The sequence below is a fragment of the Garra rufa genome, chromosome 11 (genome assembly GCF_049309525.1).
Source record: "Garra rufa chromosome 11, GarRuf1.0, whole genome shotgun sequence".
NCBI classification, from domain to species: domain Eukaryota; kingdom Metazoa; phylum Chordata; class Actinopteri; order Cypriniformes; family Cyprinidae; genus Garra; species Garra rufa.
The window spans coordinates 36,002,136-36,028,870 of record NC_133371.1 but is presented as its reverse complement, the minus strand read 5'-3'; the positions used below and the strand labels follow the sequence as shown (position 1 = coordinate 36,028,870).

Below are 26,735 nucleotides of genomic sequence, written 5' to 3'. Positions count from 1 at the left end.
AGTCCAAAGGGTTACTGTGAATGCATGTGCCAACTGGGCACCGTTTTCCTGATGCTATCGGGATGGCGACTGCACAGACGGCGAGGGCCCGGTCATCGCTGCTTGCAGCTTTAATTATTATTATTATTATTATTTTTTTTTCAATGTTTTGGGGGATTTCGGGGGCCTTAACATACACGAAAACTCTTGAAACTTTGCACACACATTGGAACCTGCGGCCATCAGGGCCGGACAGACTTTGACATGGGGGGGTCACCTGGGGGGGGCATGGCACAGCGTTAAAAATTGCGACTTTTGAAGGGCTCTGGAACGCACAACGGTTGACCTACAGTCACCAAAATTCATACACATATAGACCTCATCGGGCCGAACAAATTTCACACTCATAGTCCGTGCTTCGCCAAACAGGAAGTCGGCTATTCAGGGATGTCTAAAAAGTGCATGCAATGGAATTTGAAATACTCCTACTAGGCCTTTCCACCGATGGCCACCAAACTCGGTCAGCATGATCTCAAGACATTGGGGACGCAAAATTGCCAGGGGATTTTTGATATCTCGAACGGTTTGACCGTGACGGGGCGACAAATTTATGGCGAGAAATGAGAAACAGGAAGTGCCTAATAACTTTGACATACTTTGTCTGATTTTGACCAAACTTCAGCAGTTTGTTCATCGTCTGATGCCGATCACAGAGATGTGACTATTATGAGTCAAAGTTATAGCGCCACCAACTGGCAGCAGAAAGCGTGACGTTTTTGAAACGCTTTAAACTCAGCCTCTTAATTTTACTCAATTTGCTTCAAACTTCATCCCAATAATGTCAAAACACGACCGATAAGAATCTGTGAAGGGCGTTATCCATAACTTTTATCATGTTGCCATGGCAACGTGTCAAACTTTAACTTTAGTTTTTTGTGTTTTTGAGCCACTTAAAATGCTTAGAATTTCATGAAACTCAACACACACATCTGTATTAATGACAGTTAAACACTGATAAAAGCCCATAAATGGGCGTGGAGCAGGCGCTCCATAGCGCCACCTTTTGACAAAAGTTGGGGGGTTACTTTGTCCTACAGTCACCAAACTCGGTACATATATTGGACTCATCAAGCCGGACAACTTTCTAATTTACACCCATTAGCTACGACCAACAGGAAGTCAGCTATTTTTATTTAAATATGGATTTTTGGAAAAATCAAGCTGTGGAATTTGAAATACTCCTTCTAGACCTTTCCACCGATGGCCACCAAACTCGGTCAGCATGATCTCAAGATATTGGGAATGCAAAATTGCCAGGGGATTTTTGGTATCTCGAACGGTTTGGCCGTGGGAGGGCGACAAATTATGGCGAGAAATGAGAAACAGGAAATGTCTAATAATTTTGACACACTTTATCTGATTTTGACCAAACTTAAGCAGTTTGTTCGTCGTATGATACCGATCACAGAGATGTGACTATTATGAGTCAAAGTTATAGCGCCACCAACTGGCAGCAGGAAGTGTGTTGCTTGCAAAACGCTTTTAAATCAACCTCTTAATTTTACTCAATTTGCTTCAAACTTCATCAGAATAATATCAAAACACGGCCGATGAGAATCTGTGAAGGGGTCCTTGATACATCAAATGCTGTTGCCATGGCAACATGTCAAACTTTAACATTTGTTTCCTGTGTTTTTAAATATAGCTGTGAATAAATTCATATCACTCATAGCAGAATCAGACAGTTCACACCAAACTTTGTCAACATGATGCCAAGATACTGAAGATGTTAAATTGTGAACGGCTTTGGGACATCTTGAACGGTGTTGATGTGGTGATTTATGAAAGTAACAATAAAAAAGATGAAGAGTTATTGTCATATATCTTTAAATTGCATTATTCTAACTCATCAAAACTTTTTACATATAAAGAACAAGAAATTCTTAGGAAATACGTGTAGTTTCAAAATGTTATCATGCTCAGAGGCCCCAAAAACATTAAAAGTGTCACATAAATTTGTCAGATTAAAGCTCTAATACCAGGGATGAACACTAGAGGTCCTCATAAGATAAGGAATCGTTTGACCTCTAATGCTATTTAGCTCATTCTCAGTGTATAAGAATGAAAATAATCCATAGAATCAGTTGATATAGACTGTACTGTCAGTGTACTTTTACATAATTATTTTGTATAGGTGCTTAAAGAGCATTAAAATCTTTTTTAAATCTTTTAAGGAAAAATTATATGATTTATATACATATATACAATCTCACTGATAGAATAAAAAAATCTTATAAGTATGACACTATACTGCTCAGTTCACTTAATTAGAATGAGAAACAAATACATCAACTAAGTTAATATGTATTTATTTTTAATATATTTGTTTATAATTATTTCACAGATGCTTATAGATCATTAAAATAATATTTAAAAATGGATGTAGATCATAAAACATGGTAACTATTTAAAATAGGGTCTCTTTTGTTAACATTGGTTAATGAACTAACACACGAACGAACAACGAACAATATATTTGTACTCGATTTTCTTCAAACTTCATCAGAATGATGTAAAAACACGGCCGATGAGAGTCTGTAAAGGCGTCCCTGATGCATCAAATGCTGTTGCCATGGCAAATAAATAAAAATACAAAATACATTCAAATATTTGTTTCCTGTGTTTTTGAGGCAGATAGCGTGCCTAGAATTTTATTTTCCATTTTCAATTTTCAATGATTTATTATATATTTAAAGTGCAGCATCCTAACTCTTTGAAACTTTTTTCATACAAATAACTATTCATTCTGATTAAACACAGTTCATTTCATAATTATACAAAACTCCACGAATGAAAGAAAATTAAAAAACAAATCTGATCTCACTCTGCTCTGCACTCTATGTGTGTTTGTGTGGTAAGTGGCTGAGTGTAAGGAGGTGGGATGGGTGGTAAGAGAAAGAGTCAGACAGGAGGAGAGACAGTTAGGGTTAGTCCAAAGGGTTATTGTGAATGCATGTGCCAACTGGGCACCGTTTTCCTGATGCTATCGTGATGGCGACTGCCAGACGGCGAGGGCCCGGTCAACGCTGCTTGCAGCTTTAATTTAAATTTGAAATCTATATATCGCCTTTAAAATTGTCTAAATTAAGTTCTTAGCAGTGCATACTACTAATCAAAAATGATAAGTTTTGATATATTTACGGTAGGAAATTTACTAAATATTCTCATGGAACATGATCTTTACTTAATATCATATATAGATGTGGTATTAAGTATCTTGTGTATCTATAAACCATAATGTAAATCATATGTTTGTTTCATTTTCTGTAGTTGGCTGAGGAAGCAGATGTACTCGGTTGATCAAACAAATAAAAACAGGTTCTCCTCTTTCTCATTTGCCTTCTTTTCAACCAGTCTCAACCAGTTTTTGTCTCAAGTCTGTATTTCTAATTTTCTGTCTCTCACAGCATCACCATGAAAGAGCTGAAGTCTCTTTTGCCACAGATGAACGTCACTGTACCAGGTGGACGATTTCTGGAGGACAGATTTGTGGTACAAACAATAGTGAAACACTGAATTCTCCATTTACATTCATGCATTTTACAAATGATTTTATCTGAAGCCAGGATTTGCATTTTACACTATCTGCTCTCTAAGGCGTAGTTAAAAAAAAACAAAAACACATTTAACAGAAGTGCGTTTTCAGGAGGTGGAAGCAAAAAATGATTCCCTGGATTTCCAGCAGTTTCACAAATTCTACAATTTTTTAATATTTGAAAATCAGAAGATGGTGAGTGTGCAGTTTATTTATTTTTTAATATTTCATTGTATTTAATTGTTATTTTATCAATTTCATTATATATTAATGTTATTTGTAGTATTGAACGGAACATTTACTTAAGTATATTAAAAATATATAATTTTATTTGTTATTAGTTGCTAGAAGAGTTTGAAAAGGGGCCTGCACCTTTCATAATAAGGTAAAAATAACCTGTTTCTTTCTTTCTTTCTTTCTTTATTTTTGGGTTCAATTCGATTTTTAATGGAGCCATATCATGATAATTGTACTTTGTTTTTGTAATCTTTAAAAAAAAAAATAGATAATGTACTATGATGTACATGAAATGTACTATAAAAACTATATTTGTTTTTGCATGTATTTCTCTGCAGTAATACTGATAGTCCTGAATCTTCTGTAGTTCCCATCTATGATTTTCAAAACTTTCTTTTATATCGACAGAAGGTAAGACCATGTCTTAATTTTATATTATGTTTTATCAAATTTTGGATTCTGTACATTTTTAAAATGTGTTTTAAAAAATTGAATGCTCACCAAGGCTGCATGTATTTGATTTTGTGAATATTCTGAAATATTATTTACATTTAAAATGACTGTTTTCTATTTTAATATATTTTAAAATTTAATTTATTCCTGTAATGCAAAGCTGAATTTTTAGCATCATTACTCTCTTCAGTATTACATAATTTGCTGCTGAAGAAACATGTCTTATCATCAATTTTGAACATAAATATTTAATTTAAAAATGAACTTTACATTTGTTTTCTGTTTGTAGGAGTCCTGGGCCAAAAATTTGAACCAGGTTCAGGAGCTGATGAACATTTTCATCGAAGACTCCATGAGGAAGACCAACAATCCAGTGCTTACTGCTGGAGAGGTACGAGTTATAGAAATCTGTTTAGTTGATGTCAAATCAACTAAATAAATTGATAAAACAGTTGTTTCTGTCTTTCTAGTTCCTCAGTTTTCTCTTCTCCAAAGAGAACTCGATTTGGGATGAGAAGTTCTCAGAGATTTGCCCAGTGGACATGAACAAACCTCTGTCTCACTACTGGATCAACTCTTCTCACAACACGTCAGTGCTGCTGTTCTGCATGCTGTTGACACACATACAGCTTCCTGTGTTATTTCATGTGCTTGCTTTTTTCCCCACAGATATTTGACTGGAGATCAACTGCGCAGTGAGTCTTCAACAGAAGCTTATGTGCGTTGCCTGAGGCTGGGCTGTCGTTGTATTGAGTGTCAGTAAACAACATACCAGTTTTACTTTTATATTGTATGGTTATAATTCATATGATTTGATATCAGGTCCTATGTTATTATGTATTCTATTTTTGCTTAATGCAGTGGACTGCTGGAATGGTCCAGATGAACCTGTCATATATCATGGACGGACCATGACCTCCAAGATAAAGTTTAAGGACGTGGTGAAGATCATCAATGATCATGCTTTTGCAACATCTGAGTTAGTCCTCAACAACACACATATTCAGTTATCATCGTCCAATGTAAATGTAACATTCAACAATGTTATTTGCATCTCTTTTGGCAGGTATCCTGTGGTGCTGTCCATAGAAGAACACTGTGACATCAAGCAGCAGAAAATGATGGCTCAGATCTTACGAGATGTTTTTCAAGACAAGCTCCTGACTGAGCCGCTGGAACCGGAAGCGAATGATCTACCCTCACCAAACCAGCTGAAGGGCAAAATCATCATCAAGGTGGGAAAAAAAAATGGTCAGCTCAGGTAGTTGAACCAAATTTAGTAGCAAAAACTGCAGAGATTCTCTAATTGCTTCAGTCTCTAATGAATGTCACAGTGTATGATACCCTATTTATTCTCTTCAACAGCACCAGAAAATAAAAGAGAGTGATCACACAGTTAAGGTATAACTCAATGCTTATTTTGAATATCATATGTTAATTAAGTCCATTAAGCAGTAATTTTGGGGAATTTCATGTTTGTTTAGACCACATGCCATTCTAATTAGTTTTTTCAAATTGAATATTATTTTAATAAATTTAATTTAATATTTTACTAAAATACAAGAAATCATACAAAATGCATGTTATTGTTTATTTAGTACTGACCTGAATAAAATATTTCACATAAAAGATGTTTACATATAGTCCACACGAGAAAATAATAGTTGAATTTATAAAAATGACCCTGTTCAAAAGTTTTGTTTAGCGATAGTTGTTCATGAGTCTCTTGTTTGTCCTGAACAGTTAAACTGCCTGCTGTTCCTCAGAAAAATCCTTCAGGTTCCACAAATTCTTTTTGTTTTGTTTTTTTGCGTATTTGAACCTTTTCCAACAATGACTATGATTTTGAGTTACATCTTTTCACACTGAAGACAACAGAGGGACTCATACACTCTTAAAAATAAAGGTGCTTCACGATGCCATAGAAGAACCTTTTTGTCTAAATGGTTCCATAAAGAACCTTTAACATCTGAAGAACCTTTCAAAGGTTCTTTGTGGCGAAAGAAGGTTCTTCAGATTATAAAAAAGTAAGGAAGAGATGGTTCTTTAAAGAACCTTTGACTGTATGGTTCTTTGTGCAACCAAAAATGGTTCTTCCATGGCATCGCTGTGAAGAACCTTTTAAAGCACCTTTATTTTTAAGAGTGTATGCAACTTTTTGAATTTGAAGATCAGGGTAAATGTTACTTATTTTGTCTTCTGGGAAACATGTAACTATTTTCTGTAGCCTCTGAAGGGCAGTAATAAATGAAAAAATATGATATTTAGGCAAAATAAGAAAAATGTACACATCTCCATTCTGTTCGAAAGTTTTCACCCCCGGCTCTTAATGCAGTGTGTTTCCTTCTGAAGCATCAGTGAGCGTTTGTAATAGTTGTAACCTTCTGTACTAGTTGCATATGAGTCCCTCAGTGTGAAAAGATGGATCTCAAAATCATACAGTCATTGTTGGAAAGGGTTTAAATATACAAAAAAGCTGAAAAACCAAAGAATTTATGCAACCTGAAGGACTTTTCTGAAGAACAGCGGCCAGTTTAACTGTTCAGGACAAACAAGAGACTCATGAAAAACTATCACAAAACAAAAAAAGACTGTGGATCATTCAGGTAAGAACACAGTATTAAGAATCAAGGGGATGTAAACTTTTGAATGGGGTAATTTTTATAAATTCAACTATTATTTGCTCTTGTGGACTATATGTAAATGTATTTTATGTGAAATATCTTATTCAGGTCGGTACTAAATAAACAATAACATGCATTTTGTATGATCTTTCTTATTTTGGTAAAATAATTAACATTTTGCAAATTCTGAAAGGGAATGTAAACTTTTTACCTCAACTGTATATGTAAATTAAGTTGCAGATTTTATTAAGTAACACTGGTCACACTATTTTTGTGTAAACACTGAAGCATTTGTATGTGGGTATGACTGAAAGGAATAGTTGACTGAAAAGGAAAAGTTAACCAAAAAAGAAAAGTTGCTGAAAATATACTTATTCTGAGGCCATCCAAGATGAAAATGAGTTTATTTCTTTATCAGAACAGATTTAGAGAAATAGCATTACATCACTCGCTCACCAATGGGTCCTCTGCAGAGAATGGGTGCATTTGTTTCGAACTGTGTTGGAACTATTTTTGTTTTCTAGACAAAACTTCTGTGCATATTGCTCTTCTGATTCAGACAAGACAACTTTTTTACTGGAGAAAGCAATATTGTGGAAAGAGGTATTTGAGACAGAGGGAACTGTTTGCAGCTGTGGATTACTGTGATGTTTTTATCACCTGTCTGAAGTCTCATTCTGACGGCACCCATTCACCGTAGAGGATCCATTAGTGAACAAGTGATGTAATGCAACATTTCTTGCTGTGATGCTAAGTTTTAACATCTTGGATGGCCTGAGGGATGAGTAAATTTTCATTCTTTAAACACCTGACCTCATTCGTATGTTTGAATTAGTTTTTTGATGCGTCATATATAATCTATTTGCTCTGAACAGCTGGAGGAGGAAAAGGGAAACACGGCTGTGAAAAGAAAATTAGACAGCTTCAAGAAAATTGGAAACACTTACAGGAAGAAGGTGCATGTTTTACACATATGTCTTACTGTGCTTTATTTTTCCATATCAAACTGTTTTTCTCCATTAGCGAATTTAAAATCGTTTTGCCAACAGTGTCAAATTTAAAGAATCGGATGTAAGTTTTAGGAGGTCAATTAATAATTTTTCATATTTTAAAGCAGATCACAAAGGCTAAAGAAAACCGTGTAGTGGAGAAGGAAGGAGAGCTTTTAATGTGGGATCCAATAGATAAGGTGCTTTAAAATCATTTAAATGTAATCTGCTTTTTTGCTGTTACTTGTTCATAGTCAGACAATAATTGATATTTTTTAATGTAGAGGTTTTACAGGCATGACTGTGTGCTCTCAGATAATAAGCTGTACTATTCTGAAGAGAAGTGGGAGGAAGACAGTCCTGAGGTAAGTGACTCATTGTCTTTTAAAACCAGTCGTGTAAAGATGAGCCACTTTGAGAAGTGTTTTATGCACTTTCACTTTGCTCATGAACTCGTCTTTCTGAAAGATTCAGGACGGCTCAGAGCTACACCTGTCAGAGCCCTGGTTTCATGGACGGTTGGCTGGTGGTAGAATAACCGCTGAAACACTCTTGCGTGATTTCTGCCAAGGGAGGAATGGAAAAGATGGAACCTTCCTGGTGCGAGAAAGTGAAAAGTTCATCAGAATCTACAGTATCTCCCTGTGGTACTATTATTTGTTCATGTTTTGGTCCGTAGATTACCAACTTTTTATTTATTTTACATTGCAGTGGAAACATGTTTAGAACCAGGCTTACATCTTATATTCACAGAGATATAAAATGTGGATAATGTTTTGTGTGCTCTCTGTAGGACGAACGGGAGAATTCAGCACTACAGAATCTTCTGTTCCTCAGAATATGGTCGATGGTTCTTCTACTTGACAAGCAAGCAGCGCTTTCCTAGTATGTGTGCTTTGATCAAGTATTACAGACAAAACCTGATCAAATATGATAGATTCAATCTGCGCCTCAGTGGTTTCCCGCCTCGGCTCAATTTTGTGCCTCACCACCAAATGGGGTAAGAAAAAAAGATACATTTTAAATTAAAGAATTAGTTAACTTCCAGAATAATTTACTTGAGATGTTCATGTCTTTCTTTCTTTCTTCAGTCGAAAAGAAATGAAGGTTTTTGAGGAAACATTACAGAATTTTTAGTGGACTTCAATGAGAGCCAATGGGTTAAAGGTGAAAATTGGAGTTTCAATGCAGCTTCAAAGGGCTCTACATAATCCTAGCCGAGGAATAAGGGTCTTATCTAGCAAAACAATTGGTCATTTTCTAAAAAAAAAAACTATTTATATACTTTTTACCACAAATGTGATCATCTTGCACTAGCTAGGCTGAAGTACAGTACTCAATGTTTACAAAATGAATGTGCGAAGAAAGTCAAATGCCAAAAAAACAAAACAATATTGGACAATTTTGAAGTTGGAGGAGAAAATGAGATGGAGTTTTTGGCTCTACCCTACTTTTTTGAACCGAAGTACACAGTTGAAGAACAGTTTTCCAACGTGATGCGCAATGCGCATCTCAGAGCTAGTGGAAGGCGAGCATTTGTGGTTAAAAAGTATATACTTTTTTTTTGTTTTTTGAAAATGGCTGACCATTTCACTAGATAAGCCCCTTATTTCTCAGCTGGGATCGTGTAGAGTCCTTTGAAGCTGCAGTGAAGCTGCAATTTGGACCTTCAACCCGTTGACTCCCATTGAAGTCTACTACATGGAGAAAAATCCTGGAATGTTTTCCTCAAAAACCATCATTTATTTTCGACTGAAGAAATAAACACATGAACATCTTGGATGGCATGGGCGTGAGTAAATTATAAGGACATTTTTATTCTGGAAGTGAACTAATCCTTTAAAACACTCACTCATAAACATACAAATTCCAATGACAGATCATTTTTCTGTCATTGAGACACAAAATGTATCTGGACACAGACTTGTGTTGTCATATTTAGGTGGTTTTACAGCAACCTGAGACAAGCTGAAGCAGAAGACTATCTTCTGAGGATCCCTCGAGATGGAGCTTTCCTCATCAGACAAAGAGAAGAACCTGACACCTTTACTCTTTCCATCAGGTTCCTCAGTTTTGCCATTTTATTTCTGTCTTCAAAGACGCTTCCTTTCTTTTCAGTGTGGATTATCTTTTGTATATTTGTTATTTAGAGTTGACGGGGATGTTGAACATTATCAGATTCACCAATACAACAGCAAGTATGTGTTGGCAGACGCATACGAGTTTGTTAGACTTGAGGACCTGGTTAGCTGTTTTCGTGATCAGCTTTTCTACGGCAAGACTAAACTACGCTACCCTGTAACGCCAGTGTTAGTGGAGCGCTTCTGTATGGTGAGAAAAAAAGAGAATAGATAAGAGAAACAAATTCGCACAGAGCCTAAAAGAGATTCATCACTTGTGAATATCAACAAACTGTAGTTGTTTATCATTTTGTCTTTGCAGGTGGATCTCTCATCATGTGATAGTGAACAGTACAGCGAGGTAGGCATGACGGGGCAAATATTTGTTTCACACATACAATTGTCCTAAAAGTATTGGGAAACTTAATGTATACTCTATGAAATGCTGGGTTAAATATAGACAAACCTAGTGGCTGGGTTGTTTTGACAGCGGTTGGATTAAATGTTTAACTGAACTTTTTTTGCTTAAAATTTACTATATCACTCGCTTAAAATGAACCCAAAATTGAGTTAAATAAAACTACCCAGAAGGTTTGGTTAAACATTTAAACTAACCGCTGGGTCAAAACAATCCAGTCACTGGGTTTGTCCATATTTCATCCAACACTTAGTTGTATTTAACCTAGCATTTTTAGAGTGTAAGTTTATAATATTCTACATTTTAAAACACCCTTAAAACATATGAATTGCATTGTGTTGAATCGCAAAATATCACACCACATGGCATCTTTTCTCAGCCATTTTTGCAATAAATTTTGCACATTTTTTACAACTAATTATTTTATTAGAAGTCAGAAAATTGTCTAATGGATGTTCTTATCTATGCTATTACTAATCAAAAATTAAGTTTTTATATATTTATGAAACGAAATTTACAAAAAATCTTCATGGAACATGATCTTTACTTAATATCCTAATAATTTCTGGCATAAAAGAAAAATTGATTATTTTGACCCATACAATGTATTCTTATATATATATATATATATATATATATATATATATATATATATATATATATATATATATATATATATATATATACACACACTTTTTTCTAGGTTGCTAAAGACAATCCTTTAGGTGACCAGTGTAAAGGTGTGGTGGACATCTCAAAGTGTACTGTTGGTAAGATTTGTGCCTCTGTGAATATGTTTTTCTACGCATAGACATAAAGAATAGGCTGTGACTTCTATATAAAATTGGTTAACAAAATATGACTTTAATACTCTCTTCCTTGTTGATTTTAATGGGTTCCCCTCAGCATGCAAAGCCAAACATGCCAGACCCCTCGTGGTGACCCTATTAAATAGGGAGAATTTGGGGCTAACTGAGTTTACATGTGATATCGTGGAGAAGGTGGACGAATGGTACCAAGTTATTGTGAACATTATTCAAAATGAGCAGAGTTTGGAGAAAGCGGTTTGTTTCTCTCTTTCATGCCACACTATCATTCAATATCTGTAATTGTGCTTGATTATCAAATGTATCTTTTAGTATTTATTTCTTTATGTTCAATTAATATGTATACTATGCACTGATATCTCCCTTACTTCTCGAAATAGAGAATAGCAGAAATGGAGTCCAAAACCAAAATAGCTGTTGAGATGTCAGACCTGGTGGTATACTGCCAGTCTATCAAGAAAAAGAATTTTGGTATGTAATTTACAGAAAATTACACAAGCGAAACGAAAAATGAAAAGCGGCTGTACTTTATCATACACATCAACATTAAGCGAAACAATTTAGGCCACGTTCAAAACATTCAAAACATTCCAGAAATGTTTTGAGGTAAGTGAACCGGACATTTCATTTCATTTATTATTCCATTCTGCCCTGTTTTGACCTCTCAGAAAATTACAACTACAAAGAGGTCCGTTCCATTCCGGATAACATGGTCCCAAAAGAAGAGAATGAAACTGCTGTGGAAAAGTCAGACAGCATTGTGGAGTACAACCGCAAAGCACTGACCCGTGTGTATCCCTGGAGTGGGCGAGTCGATTCCTCTAACTTTGACCCTTGTCCTTCATGGAAACTAGGCTGCCAAATGGTGGCTCTCAACTTCCAAACTGCTGGTAAGTGAAAGAAGAGAAAAGAAGTATCTTAAAGTCTGTGTAAAAGCAGTTCAAACACAATATAAATGTTAGAAATGTAATGCAAAAGTATTCATACCCCTTCATTTTTTCAATGTGTTATGTTGCAGCCTTATGTTAAACTGCTTTAAATAACTTTTTTTCACATCAATCTACAGTCATAATGACAAAGCACAAAACGGGTTTCTAACAACTTTGCACATTTATTAGAAATCAAAAACTGAAATTATTCCATTGCGTAAGTATTTAGCAGAAGAGACTGAAGGACTTGTCAGAGTAGAAAAAAAGCGTGATGCACCAAAATATTGAGATAGCCTAGTCCAGAGCATTCAGAACCTCAGACTGGGCAAACATTTCTGGAGAAATCTTAAGAGGTGAAGTGGTGAGGCAAAGAACGGCTTATAATTGCCAATTGTGATGTGCAAAGCTTGTCGCATCATACCAAAAAGACTTGAGGCTGTAAAGGTGCTTCAACTATACTGAGTTAAGGGTATGAATACTTATGGAATGCACTTATCTGAGTGTTTTATTTTTAATAAATCTGCAAAGTTGTCACAAATTTGTTTTTTTGCTTCGTCATTATAATGTATGGAGTGTAGATTGATATGGGAAAAAAATGTAACAAGGCTGCAACATAACAAAACGTGAAAAAAATGAAGGAGTGTGAATACTTTCGCAAGGCACTGTAGTACTGAATTCTGGAGTTAGACCGTTAAACAGTTTTAGCATTAACCAGAGGGAATTAGCATCAGTGATTCGCCCACTCTGTTACTGTCATTACCTTTAGTTACTACAGCCTACAATTTGCTAGATAGCTAGACTTGGTCGTGTAAATGCATATTACCTGGTTGCGATAGTTTACAAAACAGCTCGGACGGTCTCCTTATTGAAATGTATTTGTATTTGACTGCTGAGAGAGGCGGGAGCTCTCCCGCGAGTGGGCGTGGTTTTAACGCCACCGAGGACACGCCCCCAACGTTTGAGAGCAGAGAAGGCGCTTATTTTTTCAAGATTTATTTCAAGTCTTTTTTTAATGTACATGGCATTTTTTTATCATTCAGATTTGGCTGGGTGGGTAATAATATTTTTCTTTGGTGTGACAAACTCACACATATTTAATATTGCTTTACACAGATTTTAAGCTCTCCAAGGCTGTGTTTATTTGATCAAAAACACATTAAAAACTAATATTGTCATATATTATTATAATTTAAAATAACTTTTACATTTTAAAACAGTTACAGATACATGTACTACTGAATACGTTGTCCTGCTAATTTATGCTGTGTAAACCACAGAAAAAATGTGTGGAAGCTGCTAAATCAAATAGAGAAGGACTTGCAGGAAAGGGCACAAAAGTTTGACAAACTAAAGTTAATAGGTGGTAAAGACACACAAAAGCAGTATTAATTAGGATATTAGCCTAATATTTCACCTACCTAACTGGAAATAAGAAAAAACATGAATGTTGTCAGAATTCTTGTCCTGGAAATCCTGGTTCAGTTTGGCCAACCACAATGCCTTTTGTTCCTCAGACAGTTTTTTGCACTCTCCTCCTTGATTTGTAATAACTTTTGGCAGTCTATAGGCTACTCAAAATGCTTTTCCTGGTCTGACCATTTAGTACAGCCCAAAACATGACAATAATTGACCTTTTTCCGCAGCAATAAACAGCAACATATGCAAGTTTTGTTCAGTTCAGTGCCATTGTTTATGTTCAGTGCTGCCAAAATGGCCGATTGATGGCACATTTTGATTGGCGTTTTTTTTATAATTCAAATTTGGTTGGATAGTTAATAACACATTTTACGATTATTATTACAAACAATTACGATGATTAATATGTTTGTGTAAACACTTAAGGATTATTTGATGACTAGCATTTACATGATGAACTATTTGAAACATAAATATTTTGTAACATTACGAATATCTTTACTGTCACTTTTGATGAGTGTGCTTGTTGAATAATTGTATAATGAATAATAATTACATAATAAAATGTAATGCCCAAACGCTAGTGTAAGGCGCATTGGTGTTGTAGTAAAACCTCCTCAAGGGGGCGATAAATGGCTATGTTATTTTATGTTTTTATATGTAGTTATGGTTTGGAAGGAATAAATGTTACGTATCAGGCCTGAAAAAAATGAATGTGTTACTTATGCGTTTAATGAACATTTAATCCAAAATAAAGTTGAGTTTGCGTTATCATCTGAACAGATAAACATTTAGCAATGCATGACCTGAGGGTGAGTACATTTTTAGCAAATTTTCATTTTGTGTATGTACTTTTCCTTTAATGACCAGATAGCTATCCAATCGGAAAAGCACATGGAGTATAAATACCCTCAAGAGTAGAGAGTGCTATTATTTTTATTCATTATTTACGTAAGTTAGCTATAAACATCTTGACTTTGACTAATTTTCTCAGCAAGCCTCTCTTAAAACTATTGCTCCACCGTGACTGTACTTGACCTTAGAAGAAGAGTTTACACTAATGTCTGCTGCAGCGTCCCTATTGCATGATTGTTAAAACTTCAGAACTGCTCTCCAATAAATGTGTCTAATAAATCTAAACCCCAGCGGCCTCTCTCTTCAGATAAATTCATGCAGCTGAACACTGCTCTCTTCAGTATGAATGGAGGCTCGGGCTACGTGCTTAAACCAGAATGGATGCGAAATCCAACCAAGAAGAAACCTGCTAAACAAACCATCATAATCAGAGTAGGTAACTCCTATTTTTTTTTTCAGTTCAACATTGTATTGAGTTCTAGAATGTTACAGTAATAGGAATGCAATAGTAATTAAAGTAATAGAATGATTGATGTCATTTGCTCACTTTGTCATGCCAAACCTGTATGACTTGTGCAATCGTCGACTAAACTATAGAAATTATAATTTTGTTGCCTGACAGTCCTCATTTACTTTCATTATGTGGAAAATATTTCCTTTTGTGTTCCACAGAAGAAAGAGTTACATTTTTAAAGGGATAGTTCACCTAAAAATTCATTAATTACTCTGTCATTAATTACTCACCCTCATGTCGTTCCAAACCTGTAAGACCATCATTCATCTTCACAACACAAATTAAGATATGCTTAAGGAAATCTGAGAGCTTTCTGACTCTCTTTAAAGGTTTTACATGTTTTGAATGCCATTTCATATGATCATTAGCCATATTTGTGTTGTACAATTTTGTCAAAACTATTGATCATTTTCTTGGGTTTCCTGCAGGTGATGGCAGCCAGGCATTTGCCCAATCCAGACCACATTATCAGTCCTTTTGTACAGGTTGAGCTGTGGCCATACACAGACGACTACAGTTTCAAGACTTCTCTCTTCAGTAAGGAAATGGGAAGAGAATTACAGAATTACAGTTTAGATTACAGTAGTGCTAAATGTTGGTTTCTTTGCAGAGGACAACGGACTGAATCCAGTGTGGCTGGGCCCAATGAATGCACCCAAATGCTTTAAAGTAGACGAGCCAGACCTGGCCTTCCTGCGCTTTGTGGTTTTTGAGGAGGACACATTCTCTGATGCTAAATTTCTTGCACAGGCCACTTTTCCTATTAGAGGTATTCGCACAGGTAAATCCATCCAACATATACAGTATGAGCCCCAAAATATGCAACCTGATCACATGACGAAAACGTACCTGTGGGATCTCTTTAGCAAGATACAAAATACGTACCAATAAGTACATTTCACTACAGTTTCCAACAGAAATAAACACTAGAGGCGGTAAAACGGCAAGCACTTGTAATCATTTTCATACACAGTTATGATTACAGCTCCATGTGTTTCTCTTTTTCAGACGTAACAAGTTTGCTCAGTAGCTCAGCTGGCACGAAATTGGAGTATAGGATGTGGAATCCTTGGGTGCATATTTTGTGAAAAACGACTCACGATGAAAGAGCTCAAGAGTAGCGATTGAAAAAAAGCTAAAGCGGCATGCTTGCGATTGTTTTTTTACATCACATTTGCTTTGGTTCATACACTATCGAGTAGGTTTAGGTGTAGTGCAGATGGTTTAAGTCAGAACTATGCACAAACGTACAAAACCAATGTCACATAAAACAAACAATTTGCGTGTTCATCTGTTCCAATGAAAACTGGCTCTTTTAGCACCACTCAGTGGACATTTTACATCGAATATGTCACAAAATGTACATGGTGGTACATATTTTGTGTCTTGTGAAAAGTACATTTTTGTCATGAGGGCAGGTAGCAAATATGTAATATGCCACGCCATGTTGTACAAATTCATTCCCTTATTTTCATTAAATCAAAATAAGGGAATGATATACTACAACACTGACATGGTTTACTAAAACAAGGGAAGTAATTAAGTCATGGTAAAGCATTTTTAAAGGGATATCCCAAAAATGAAAATCCTGCATTGGCAGCAACATAACTGACAGATTTAAGGCCCAGAAAGGTAGTAAGGACATTGTTAAAATAGTCCATTCGACGGCGGTTCAACCCTTTTCTTGTCTGAAGCTACGAGAATACTTTTTGTGCAAAAAGAAAATGAAAATAACTCTATTCAACAATTTTTTCTCTTCTGTGATAGTCTTCAACACATGTACCATGACATATAAATAAAATCATTATTTTTGTTGTTTGCAGACAAAAAGTATTCTTGTAGCTTATGGTTGAACCACTGATGTCACATAAGACTATTTTAACAATGTCCTTACTACCTTTCTGGGCCTTAAATGTGGTAGTTGCATTGCTGTCTATGCAGGGTCAGAAAGCTCTCAGATTTCATCAAAAATATCTTAATTTGTGTTGTGAAGATGAACAAAGGTCTTACTGGTTTGGAACGATATGAGAGTGAGTAATTAATGGCGAAAATGTCCTTTTTGGGTGAGCTATACCTTTAATTCATGGCCAAAATTAGGTAATAAAGTAAATATTGGCTATGATTGAACTAAAACGAGGAAACAAATTCTTAATTAATGGCTACAGTTAATATATTTTTGTCTACATGTGATGTAAGTATTCTCTGAAATTTTAAAATATTAATAGAATTTAATTAATGTCAGTTAATATGTACAAGACAAAAAAAAAATATATATATATATATATATTAGTGTTTTGTCAACGTGTATTATTTAAATGTTTATATTTTTATGATTTTAATTAATTAGCTTTTCATCAAACCCCTAAGTTCCTGCAGTTCCATCACAAACCCCAGAATTGGAGCATGTTTTATTGCCTTTCTTTCAAAATACTGCTCAAAAAAAAAAAGTGCCTCTGCATTAAAATCTAAAAAGTTTTTTGAGCTGTTGCATTGCTCTTCTGGTCATGTTTTCTTTTTATAGGGTGTTGTTCTGTCCCCCTGAAGAACAGATTTAGTGAAAACCTGGAACTTTCTTCTCTTCTGGTGCATGTACAACATTTGGAGGTGAGGAAAGTCACAAACTGACATATTTCATTTTTACGCAATCATTCACAACAGTGTCAATGTGTTATAGTTAAATGGTTAGTTCACCCAAAACTGAAAATTCTGTCATTAATTACTCAGCGTCATGTCATTCTAAACCTGTAAAACCTTCGTTCATTCTCGGAACACAAAGTAAGATATTTTGGATGATATCCGAGAGCTTTCTATTCTAACCCCCCCCCCCCCAAAAAAAAGTAGTAAGGACATTGTTAAAATAGTCCATTTGACATCACCATAATTCACATAATTTTTTTTCACATTTTATGTCATGTTGCTGCCTTATGTTAAACTGCTTTAATCACTTTTTTTCCACATTCAGTCCGCATCAGTTTTTTTTGCAACTGTATTAAAAGTTCGAAACCTACATGATTCCATTGCATAAGTATTCATACTCTTATCTGGGACAGTTGAAATTTATCTCAAGAGCATTTACATTGCTTGTAGATGTTACTACATTTCCGAGTTGATTTATTAACCTGTGGTAAATTCAATTGAATGGGTATGATTTAGAAAGGCACATCTTCTTAAAAGGTCTAACAGCTGAAAATGCATATCAAAGCAAAAACCAAGCCCTGAGGTTAAAAAAAAACTGCCTGTAAAGCTCAAAGACAGGACTGCATCAAGCCACACATCTGGGGAAGAGTTTAGAGAATAATTCTCCTTCATTGAAGGTTCAAAGAAGCATGTCTCTGTTCCCCTTAATGGTGGAAGAAGTGAAACAACCATCACTCTTCCTAGAGCTGGCCTACTGGCCAAACTGAGCAATTGATGGAGAAGGGCCCTGGATAGAAAGATGAGCAAGAACCTGATGGTCACTCTAGTTGAGGTTCATGATCATACAGCAGATGGGAGAATCTTACAGAAGGATAAGCATCACTACAACACTCCACCGATCTGGGCTTTATGGTGATGTGGCAAGACTCAATCCTGTCCTCAATGAAGACACATGACACACTTGGAATTAGCAAAAAAACTCAGACTGTGAGAAACAAGACTCTCTTGTCTGATTAACTGTAATTCCAAGCATCATGTTTGAAGGAAACCATTCAGAACAGACTGGAGGCTGTAAAGGTGTTTCAACTAAGGGTATGAATACTTATGCAATGTACTTATTTCAGTTTTTTTTATATTGTTAATAAATTTAAGTTGACAATTCTGTTTTTGCTTTGTCATTATGGTGCATGGAGTGTAGATTGATGTGTGTGTGTGTGTGTGGGGGGGGGGGGTAATTTAAAACATAAGGCAGCAATATAAAACGTGGAAAAAAATGAAGGGGTATGAATACTTTTGCAAGGCACTGTATGTAACACTTGGAATATATTTAGTGCATTATTGTAGTGTGGCCGGGTGGACAGCATTAATGTGGGCAATTATGTTTTCATGTATTCTTAAGTATGACCAAAGAAATCTAAAGATTTTTGTTAACTGTATTTGCACCCAAGCACATTTTGTATTTGGAAAGGATTAATTAATTTATTTTTTAGATTAATATACTTTAACCTTGAGGCTGCAGATATGAAAGCAGTAACACCACAACATCCTCATTCCAGTCACTAATGAAAAATCTTTGTTGACAGGTGTAAAATAAACAGGAAGTCTTAACCACAAGGAACTAGCAGACGTGTCGGTGTGAAAATATGGTGAAAAGCAGCATATGGTTTAGTCTTGGTCTTGTTTTTTCGGAAGATATACGTTCCAGATTCTGGATATTTATTTAGATCTAGAATGAAGAACTGTATAGGCTATATCTGTATTGCATAAGAATGTGTATATTTGTTTATATGCTTTTATATTTGAACCTAAACTAGTGAATGTACAGGTTAAACACACCAATAAAAAAGCTTTCAAAGCTTTCTATTTGAAACATATTCACAGACAGTTTATTTTGATTGAAACTGGTTCACATATTAGGCTTATTTTCCTGTTGAAGGTTGTGTTCTCATTACAACAGCCACAGAGCAGCAGCAGCAGCAGCAGCAACCCAGCTGTAGATAGAAGCAGAAAAACACAGAAGAAATAAGGGCAGCAGTTCTATCTGCAAAAACTCCAGGAGTCATGGGAAATGTCTTTATGTACACGACTGTGCCGCGAGGGGCCGCGGAGACCCCGCTTACACCAGATTAAGACTCAGTCTCAATTCGACATCGCAAAAAGCGCTTTTCAGCGAAAACAAAAAAGCTGAAATTAATGAGACATCAGAATATGTTGATGAGACATTGGAAACACAAATAGCACAGTGAGTTCCACAGGATATTACAAATTAATTATGAGACATAAACTGGATTTCAACTTCAATTAGCCATCGTCTCAATGAGACAGCTTCTTTTTGTTTTTTTTCGTTATTTCTTAACAAAATGAGGGCTGGGGGGAAACCCAGCCCCCTGAATCCTCCACACTCGCCACAGAGAAAAATGGTCCGCTTTCAGGACTGAAGACCATTGTATCAGTCACATTACCACGGCTTGAGTTTCACCAGTGTACAGAATGGCAGTTTCTAGTCCACACGAACGCACCTTCCCAACATAATCCTTCGGTTTACGACAGATGCGCACGCCAACTCTGTCCATCTTTCACTTTTAGAAAAACGTATTGATCCATATGGTAAGTGGTTGAAGGGGGCTAGTGATTTGACCCTTTATATTAAATCTACATGAGGCAAACATGCAAAAACAAACGAAAATGGATTAAACTTATCATACAGTCAAAAAAAAGTAGAACACAATGACAGTGCACTTGGTCTGGGGGCGGGAAAAGAAACAAAAATAGATGACCGTATGCACACGTCTGCAAAAAAAAACAAAGGCAACAGAGTCTCCCAAAACGTGAGAGAAAGAAACGGGAAATTATATACACTCATATGTACATTATACAGTATGCAACTATGCAAGATGGCAGAACACAAGTTGGTGCCATTATGGCACCCAGTACTGAACGCCCCCCCTCTGGACGGCATCTAACATCTGTGTGAAATCGAACTCACACACAAAAGCTGGAACTACCGAAAACTGCTACTTTCAAGACCGGCCACACGGACGGGGCAGCGACTCTATCTGGATATAGTTTAAAGTGGGAGAAAAGACAGACACGCCTTTGTAAACATAAGAAAAACGATTTAAGACGGCAAATTGATTGTTTTCTTTCTGACTTCCGTCTTGTTTTATTTTTTTTTCTGTCTCATACTATTCTGTAACTAATTACAGTGGTCATAAACTAAGCGAGAGAACGAAATATAAAAAGCCGTAATGAACAAAGCACAAATCTTGGCTCGATTTCGATATAAATATCTGCGGACGTTGTCAACCGTTGTGGCAGGACACTCGTGGTGGACTCCTATCGACCACTGGAGGCGAAGAATAACAAAGCCGTTTAAAAGTCCATAATGTATCTATGTACAACTTATCTGACGTTGGTGATGCAATCTTTACAGAAAATGTTTTAGGCACTATCTTGGTTCAGTATGCTTGACAAAAGTATTTAATAAAAGGAAAAAGGAGCAGAAAGGGGGGCTCATAAATACAAAGTAGTCCCAGACTACTTCCTGGATGAAGTTTTCTTAAATAGGGTGTGAAATTAAAATTACACTGTACAATGTGGCTAAAAAAGGAAGAGAAATGATAAGTAGATAACAGAAAGGTTTTGTTGGTTCTGTGTTAAAAATGGGGATACGTCGATATTCTTTACAAACACACACACACACACACATATATATGAAAGCAGTGTATGGAAAAATATGCTTATTCAAGTCGATAAAAAATGATTTTCAAAGCGATAGAGATATAGAGATGAACATGGATGTTGTTAACACACAATTTACAATTTTGTGAGGATGCAAAAATGATAGATTCTGAACCGAGAGGACCAAGCACACATGTAACAAGACCGAAACGCAAACAGCTTTCCACATAGGAAGTGATATCAAAACTGTACTGGAATGTGGCTCTGAATATTCAGGCCTTCACCAGACGCTGGTACCACAGGGGAAATGTATCCAGGTGGTCTGATGTCTTCTGGAGGGACAAAAAGGGACTAAAAGGAGGAGGGACACGGTTCCTCTGAGGAGTTTGAGATAAAGGCGAGAACGAGTCGAGAAAACGAGGCGAGAAAAGTCCCCTGTTTTCTGTGCTGTCTGATGATGCCGCTGCGAAGAGCGTCCTCGGATGAGACACTAGACAATTCTTGAGTTTATATTGTTTGAATGATGGTCCTATAAATACAGTCCTCGTTTCTCGATTATGTCGCGTTGGGATGATGTGTCAGCGATTTCCGGTGTCTATAAATCTCCTTGAGCATTGCGTTCACCATGCTTCGGTGTAGCGAACGTCCACTTCCTTTAGATTGGGTAGTTTAGCCTGTGGGTAGGACCAGAGACGGAGAGGGTTAGATAATGAAACGTTTAATGCGACTTGTTCCTGGAACAATGTTCCTATCAGTCTTATGATTCCTATTATTCCTCTCTGATTTTAGAGTGGAGGCTACGATTGATTGACTGAGGCAGGAACATGTTCCGCTTGTGTAAATAACATCGTGCATATGGGCAATAAAAAAGCTGGCTGCTTGATAAGAGTTAAAGGTGAAGTGTGTCATTTCTGCATCATTAGAGTCGCCCAACTGTATTGGAAAAGTAAAGACTGTTGATGCTGGTTTCCTGAACTCCCTCATCTGCTATTGGCCAGCCAAATAAAATAAAAAGACACCTTTGGGTAAATCGATGTTGATGTTTTGCATTGGTTGAAATGCGTTGTGTTAAAAAGGTTAAGTGTAGCTTACCTCACAATTCTTTTTTTCTTAGAATTGTGTGATATAAACGCGCAATTGCGAGTTATAAAGTTGGAATTCTGACTTTTTCCTCACAATTGCGCAATTTCTCAGAACTGTAAGAACACGCAATAGAGTTCTAAAGTCCAATTTTGAGGGGAAAATAAGATCGATATGTTCTCAGAATTGCGAGATAAGTTTATATCAGAATTCTGACTTAATAAATTGCAATTGCGTGTTATAAAGTCAGAGTTGCGAGATACGAACCCACAATTCTGAGAAAAAGTCACAATTTGAGTTTATATTTCAGAATTCTTAAAGGAATTCTGACTTTGTTTTGCAGAACTGCGACTATTTTTCAGAATTGTTAGTGTTAATATCATGCAATTCTGAGGAATAAGTCAGAATTGTGAGTTTATATCTCAGAATTGCAACTTTATTTCTCAGAATTCCAACTTTATTCCTCAGAATTGCAACTTTATTTTTTAGAATTGTGGCTATTTCTCAGAATTGTATCACACAAATGTGAGGGGAAAAAATTTGAATTGTGCATTCATATCAGAATTCTGACTATTTCTCAGAATTTCAACTTTATTTTGCAGAATTGCAACTTTATTTCTCAGAATTATGAGTTTATACCATGCAATTCTGAGAAAAAAGTCAGAATTGCAAGTTTATTTCTCTAAATTCTGAGTATTTCTCAGAATGGCAACTTTATTTCTCAGAAATTGTGCGTTTATGTCACAACTCTGAGAAAAAAGTCAGAATTGCAACTTTATTTTTCAAATTGCAACTTTATTCCTCAGAATTGTGACTGTTTTTGCTCAGAATTGTGAGTTTATTATTAGAATTGCAACTTTATTCCTCAGAATTGCAACTTTATTTCTCAGAATTTAAGACTTTATTTCTCAAATTAATACTTTATTACTCTGAATTGCAACTTTATTCCTCAGAATTGCGACTTTGTTTCCCAGAATTGTGAGTTTATATTTTCGAATTATGACTTTATTTTTCAGAATTTCGACTTTATTCCTCAGAATTGTGAGTTTTTTCCTCAGTTTTGCAACTTTATTTCTCAGAATTGTGAGTTTATATCTTGGAATTATGACTTTATTTTTCAGAATTTCGACTTTATTCCTCAGAATTGCGACTTTATTCCCCAGAATTGTAAGTTTATATCTCTGAATTCTGACTTTATTCCTCATAATTGTGACTTTATACCTCAGAATTGCTACTATTTCTGAGAATTGTGAGCTTATTTCACAGAATTGTGACATTATTTCTTAGAATTGTGACATTATTTCTCAGAATTCTAAGTTTAAATCATGCAATTCTGAGAAAAAAAATGCCACAAGTGTGACTTTATTCCTCAGAATTGGGACTATTTCTTAGAATTGAGAGTCATGTAATAATGTGAAAAACAGTCAGAATTGCAAGATGTAAGCTTTTGCAATTGTGAGAAAAATGTCAGAATTGTAAGATAAAAAGTCGCAATTGCCTTTTTTTCATTTTTTTTATTTAGTACCGGAAATGGGCTTCCATAAAACTGGGATTGGAGATGTAACTTTTTTTAATGACACACTTCACCTTTAAATTCAAGTTTTAATTCTAGCATTCTGAGTGTCTGTTAGAGTCATCCTCTTACCTTCAGGTCCTCATATGTGTCTGCTGTAAGTTTAGTACTGTTCATATTCAGGCTGCACAGACTTTTCATAGCTGCAAGGAAAAGTTGCAATTAGTTACTTATTCTACATCAACTAGCCATAAATATGTCAGGACATACACTAAACACTTTTTACACTCAAAATAAAGCACTTTTTGGTTAAATGGATAGTTTAAATGCTTAATTTTTAAAACTTGAATTATACCATAATTTCGAGCCAAACAAGCAGATGATCATTTATATGGCAAAGCTTCAAAAACACACCATAAAAGTAGAAATTACAGGACTTCTACCTACTAAATCTCATTTGTGCTTATGTTGAATAAAAAATTGTGGCTTTATACGCATTAACAGCAGGTCTGACTTCATTGATGGCACAAACTGCTGGTTCTCGCATGTTATGTGACGTGAAAAATTTAAAAACACGTCACAAATGACATTTGAGATCCACAGTCAAGAGGAAGATTAATCATGAACAACGACTATGGCTTCAAAAGACTTGGATTATAGCGCACAAGTCATATTTTATGCTACTTTGAAGCTTGATATAAATCACCATCCACTTTTGTTACAGTATATGAAAAACAGAAGCTGGGCCGGACATTGCGTTCTCCTTTTGTGCTCCACAGAAGAAAAAAAAGTCATACTGGTCTGGATCGACATGACACAATTTTCATTTTTGAATCGACTATCCTTTTAAGAAACCTCAACAAGCTTCACAAATAAATTATTACTAGCTAAAATCTGTTATAGATCAAGAATAAATCCAATAGTTTTAATTTGAGAAACAGCTGTTTTTTTAAGATGTGCGTAAATGCGTTCTTACAGCTGAGGGAGAGCAGGCCAGCGTCCGTGACTGGAGTCTCACACAAATTTAAAACCTGCAGACAGGCCAGATGCTCCGATAGCAAACGGAGCCCAGCATCTCCAAACTAAAACACAGAGAAAACATAAATCAAGTCAATAAAACAGACACAGAGGTTTTTATTAAAGAAATTAATACTTCTGTTCAGCAAAAAAAAAGTCAGAATTGTGAATTTTTGTCAAAAAATGCTGTTCTTTCAGGACATTCTATTAATCACAAAAGAAAAAAAAGGTCACAATTTTGAGTTTATATCTCAGTATTCGAAGTATTTCTCAGAATTGTGACTTTATTTTTCAGAATGGCAACTTTATTTCGCAAAATTGCGATTTTATTTTACAGAATTGCGACTATTTCTCAGAATTGTGAGTTTATATCTCGGAATTCTGAGTATTTTTCAGAATGGCAACTTTATTTCGCAGAATGCATATTTTATTTCACAGAAGTGCGGATATTTCTCAGAATTGTGACTTTATATCTCAGAATTCTAAGTATTTCTCAGAATTGTGATTTTATTTTGCAGAATTGCGACTTTATTTTTCAGAATGGCAACTTTATTTCGCAGAATGCATATTTTATTTCACAGAATTGCGGAACTCACAATTCTGACTTTTTTTTCCTCGGAATTTTGTGATATAAAGTCACAATTCTGAGAAGAAAAAAGTCAGAATTGTGAGTTTATATCTCAGAATTCGAAGTATTTCTCTGAATTGTGACTATTTTTCAGAATGGCAACTTTATTTCGCAGAATTGCAATTTTATTTCACAGAATTGCAAGAATTGTAAGTTTATATCTCAGAATTCTAAGTATTTCTCAGAATTGTGACTTTATTTTTCAGAATGGCAACTTTATTTCGCAGAATTGCAAGAATTGTAAGTTTATATCTCAGAATTCTAAGTATTTCTCAGAATTGTGACTATTTTTCAGAATGGCAACTTTATTTCGCAGAATTGCAATTTTATTTCACAGAATTGCAAGAATTGTAAGTTTATATCTCAGAATTCTAAGTATTTCTCAGAATTGTGACTTTATTTTTCAGAATGGCAACTTTATTTCGCAGAATTGCAAGAATTGTAAGTTTATATCTCAGAATTCTAAGTATTTCTCAGAATTGTGACTATTTTTCAGAATGGCAACTTTATTTCGCAGAATTGCAATTTTATTTCACAGAATTGCAAGAATTGTAAGTTTATATCTCAGAATTCTAAGTATTTCTCAGAATTGTGACTTTATTTTTCAGAATGGCAACTTTATTTCGCAGAATTGCAAGAATTGTAAGTTTATTTCGCAGAATTGCAATTTTATTTCACAGAATTGCAAGAATTGTAAGTTTATATCTCAGAATTCTAAGTATTTCTCAGAATTGTGACTTTATTTTTCAGAATGGCAACTTTATTTCGCAGAATTGCAAGAATTGTAAGTTTATATCTCAGAATTCTAAGTATTTCTCAGAATTGTGACTATTTTTCAGAATGGCAACTTTATTTCGCAGAATTGCAATTTTATTTCACAGAATTGCAAGAATTGTAAGTTTATATCTCAGAATTCTAAGTATTTCTCAGAATTGTGACTATTTTTCAGAATGGCAACTTTATTTCGCAGAATTGCAATTTTATTTCACAGAATTGCAAGAATTGTAAGTTTATATCTCAGAATTCTAAGTATTTCTCAGAATTGTGACTTTATTTTTCAGAATGGCAACTTTATTTCGTAGAATTGCAAGAATTGTAAGTTTATATCTCAGAATTCGAAGTATTTCTCAGAATTGTGACTATTTTTCAGAATGGCAACTTTATTTCGCAGAATTGCAATTTTATTTCACAGAATTGCAAGAATTGTAAGTTTATATCTCAGA

At 35.3% G+C, this 26,735-nt stretch overlaps 2 protein-coding genes across 2 annotated transcripts in view; one reads left to right on the top strand and one right to left on the bottom strand.

Annotated features, from left to right (window-relative positions):
* Nucleotides 1-19,619, top strand: part of LOC141345335 (1-phosphatidylinositol 4,5-bisphosphate phosphodiesterase gamma-2) — a 48,290-nt gene extending 28,671 nt beyond the window's left edge. The window contains exons 5-32 of the mRNA XM_073850197.1: nucleotides 3,310-3,357; nucleotides 3,447-3,531; nucleotides 3,686-3,769; nucleotides 3,916-3,959; nucleotides 4,150-4,222; nucleotides 4,554-4,655; nucleotides 4,735-4,853; nucleotides 4,934-5,019; nucleotides 5,126-5,243; nucleotides 5,331-5,499; nucleotides 5,630-5,665; nucleotides 7,764-7,844; nucleotides 8,006-8,077; nucleotides 8,162-8,242; nucleotides 8,346-8,524; nucleotides 8,671-8,877; nucleotides 9,820-9,939; nucleotides 10,028-10,208; nucleotides 10,320-10,358; nucleotides 11,119-11,185; nucleotides 11,322-11,479; nucleotides 11,623-11,713; nucleotides 11,911-12,132; nucleotides 14,750-14,874; nucleotides 15,385-15,493; nucleotides 15,567-15,737; nucleotides 17,478-17,560; nucleotides 19,551-19,619. Coding sequence (XP_073706298.1) covers nucleotides 3,310-3,357; nucleotides 3,447-3,531; nucleotides 3,686-3,769; nucleotides 3,916-3,959; nucleotides 4,150-4,222; nucleotides 4,554-4,655; nucleotides 4,735-4,853; nucleotides 4,934-5,019; nucleotides 5,126-5,243; nucleotides 5,331-5,499; nucleotides 5,630-5,665; nucleotides 7,764-7,844; nucleotides 8,006-8,077; nucleotides 8,162-8,242; nucleotides 8,346-8,524; nucleotides 8,671-8,877; nucleotides 9,820-9,939; nucleotides 10,028-10,208; nucleotides 10,320-10,358; nucleotides 11,119-11,185; nucleotides 11,322-11,479; nucleotides 11,623-11,713; nucleotides 11,911-12,132; nucleotides 14,750-14,874; nucleotides 15,385-15,493; nucleotides 15,567-15,737; nucleotides 17,478-17,560; nucleotides 19,551-19,619 — 3,019 coding nt within the window. The remainder of the gene's footprint in view (nucleotides 1-3,309; nucleotides 3,358-3,446; nucleotides 3,532-3,685; nucleotides 3,770-3,915; nucleotides 3,960-4,149; nucleotides 4,223-4,553; nucleotides 4,656-4,734; nucleotides 4,854-4,933; nucleotides 5,020-5,125; nucleotides 5,244-5,330; nucleotides 5,500-5,629; nucleotides 5,666-7,763; nucleotides 7,845-8,005; nucleotides 8,078-8,161; nucleotides 8,243-8,345; nucleotides 8,525-8,670; nucleotides 8,878-9,819; nucleotides 9,940-10,027; nucleotides 10,209-10,319; nucleotides 10,359-11,118; nucleotides 11,186-11,321; nucleotides 11,480-11,622; nucleotides 11,714-11,910; nucleotides 12,133-14,749; nucleotides 14,875-15,384; nucleotides 15,494-15,566; nucleotides 15,738-17,477; nucleotides 17,561-19,550) is intronic.
* Nucleotides 19,436-26,735, bottom strand: part of cmip (c-Maf inducing protein) — a 47,195-nt gene continuing 39,895 nt past the window's right edge. The window contains exons 18-20 of the mRNA XM_073850196.1: nucleotides 24,844-24,949; nucleotides 24,000-24,070; nucleotides 19,436-21,948 (exon numbers count right to left, since the gene is read on the bottom strand). Coding sequence (XP_073706297.1) covers nucleotides 21,895-21,948; nucleotides 24,000-24,070; nucleotides 24,844-24,949 — 231 coding nt within the window. The 3' untranslated portion in view covers nucleotides 19,436-21,894. The remainder of the gene's footprint in view (nucleotides 21,949-23,999; nucleotides 24,071-24,843; nucleotides 24,950-26,735) is intronic.